Source organism: Rhinatrema bivittatum, chromosome 16 (genome assembly GCF_901001135.1).
Source record: "Rhinatrema bivittatum chromosome 16, aRhiBiv1.1, whole genome shotgun sequence".
Classification (NCBI taxonomy): Eukaryota; Metazoa; Chordata; class Amphibia; order Gymnophiona; family Rhinatrematidae; genus Rhinatrema; species Rhinatrema bivittatum.
This window is the reverse complement of record NC_042630.1, coordinates 45,960,234-45,961,963: the sequence shown is the minus strand read 5'-3', so window position 1 is coordinate 45,961,963 and position 1,730 is coordinate 45,960,234. Positions and strand designations below refer to the sequence as shown.

Here is a 1,730-nt window from a genome sequence, read left to right as displayed (position 1 = left end):
TGAGTTGCAAGTGACACCTGATGAGTTGCAGATCAGTGACTTTCACTGCTGGCCACACATTGCAGCATCTGTAAAACTCAATGACATCTGCACTTAACATATTCATCATTTCCAATTTCTTATTGCAGCTCCAGGAGTGTTTTCAGTGGCAGGACCGATTCTGTAGAACCCTCTTCTAGATTTGTTATTGGAAGGGGATGGGCTTGCCTTCAGGGAAAGAGTTAATACCTTTTCATTTCAAAAGACATTTCGGTAGAGTGTTTTAGATAACTGCCAACTGGTTATATTAGGTTTACATCATGATTTTATTTTAAATGATCTTATTTATTGTGTATGCTTACTGTATGTAGGAGCTCTATGTTTATGGTGTGAGTTATGGTGTACTTTGCTTGAAGCAACCTTTTCAGACCATTGGGTTGCAAATATTCAGAAATACATAAATTCAGTAGGTAAGAGAGTGTGATGGCTCCAGTGGATCTGGAAAATATGACAATGGTGACAGAATTCATTATTCTGGGACTTTCTGATAATCCCCAGCTGCAGGCTCCTCTATTCTTGGTCTTCCTGCTCATCTACCTGATCACCCTGCTGGGGAACCTTGTGATTATCACTGTGACGCATGCAGACCTCCGTATGCACACCCCTATGTACTTCTTCCTCAATAATCTGGCACTCACAGATATCTGCTGCACCTCCACCATAACTCCGAAACTGCTTGCGATTTTCATCTCTGGGGATAAGACCATTTCCTATGCTGGGTGTGTTGTGCAACTCTATTTCTTCATGGGCTTTGCCTGCACTGAAGATCTCCTCCTTACTGCCATGGCTTATGACCGCTATGCTGCAGTCTGCAACCCCTTGCGCTATTCCCTCATTATGAATCACAGAGTCTGTGTCCTGCTGGCTGCTGCATCCTGGATTGTTGGTTTTCTACCGTCTGAGACAATCACAGCTTCTGTCACCCGCCTTTCATTCTGTTCCTTTAATGTGGTCGATCATTTCTTCTGTGACCTCATGCCATTGTTAAAGCTTTCCTGCACTGACACAATCAGCACACAAAGCATAGTGTTTGTTGTAGGTGCATTGATGGCAGTACCTGCTTTCTCCGTGACTCTTGTATCTTATACCTACATCGTCTCAGCCATCCTGAGGATCCGCTCTACAGAAGGGAAGCGTAAAGCCTTCTCCACCTGTTCCTCACACCTCACTGTAGTCTCCATTTATTATTTTTCTCTGTTCTTTATGTACATGAGACCCACCTCAACTTACTCCCAGGAGCAGGGTAAAATCTTGTCTATGCTCTACACAGCTGTCATTCCCATGCTGAACCCCATCATTTACAGTCTGCGGAACCAGGAGGTAAAAAATGCATTGAGGAGAGTCATGGGGAAATAGCTTTTGGGAGCAGGTGATGAAGAGAAGAAGGTTATCATATGTAGGAGATTTATGTTTCTAGTAGGGATCAAGATGATTCACCCTTTAAAACACAAAAGGAAATTCTCTGGTTTGATCCTTGGGTTGGGCTTTTTACTCCCCAGCTCAGTCGGGGTTGTAGATGTGGCAGAAGAATCATGCACAGCCTCCTGGGTGGAGAGAGATATGATCATCATTTGAGGGTGACACCCAGTGGCTGGATTTGCCACTCATGATTGCAGGGTTCTGGAAGAGCCTCGGTACATGGCCATAGGCCCAGGCCTATCACTGCAATGACCTGACTAAGCTCACTGGGG

The 1,730-nt window shown here is 44.6% G+C and overlaps 1 protein-coding gene across 1 annotated transcript; it reads left to right on the top strand.

Moving 5' to 3' along the window:
* Nucleotides 1–462: 462 nt before the first annotated feature.
* On the top strand, nucleotides 463–1,395 carry LOC115077610 (olfactory receptor 5B21-like). The gene has a single exon (XM_029579907.1). The coding sequence runs from the start codon at nucleotides 463–465 to the stop codon at nucleotides 1,393–1,395; it is 933 nt and encodes a 310-aa protein (XP_029435767.1).
* The last annotated feature ends 335 nt before the right edge of the window (nucleotides 1,396–1,730 follow it).

Bases quoted from the DNA above. Each gene is read 5' to 3' on its own strand.
- LOC115077610 (XM_029579907.1), top strand. From the start codon at position 463: ATGGCTCCAGTGGATCTGGAAAATATGACAATGGTGACAGAATTCATT.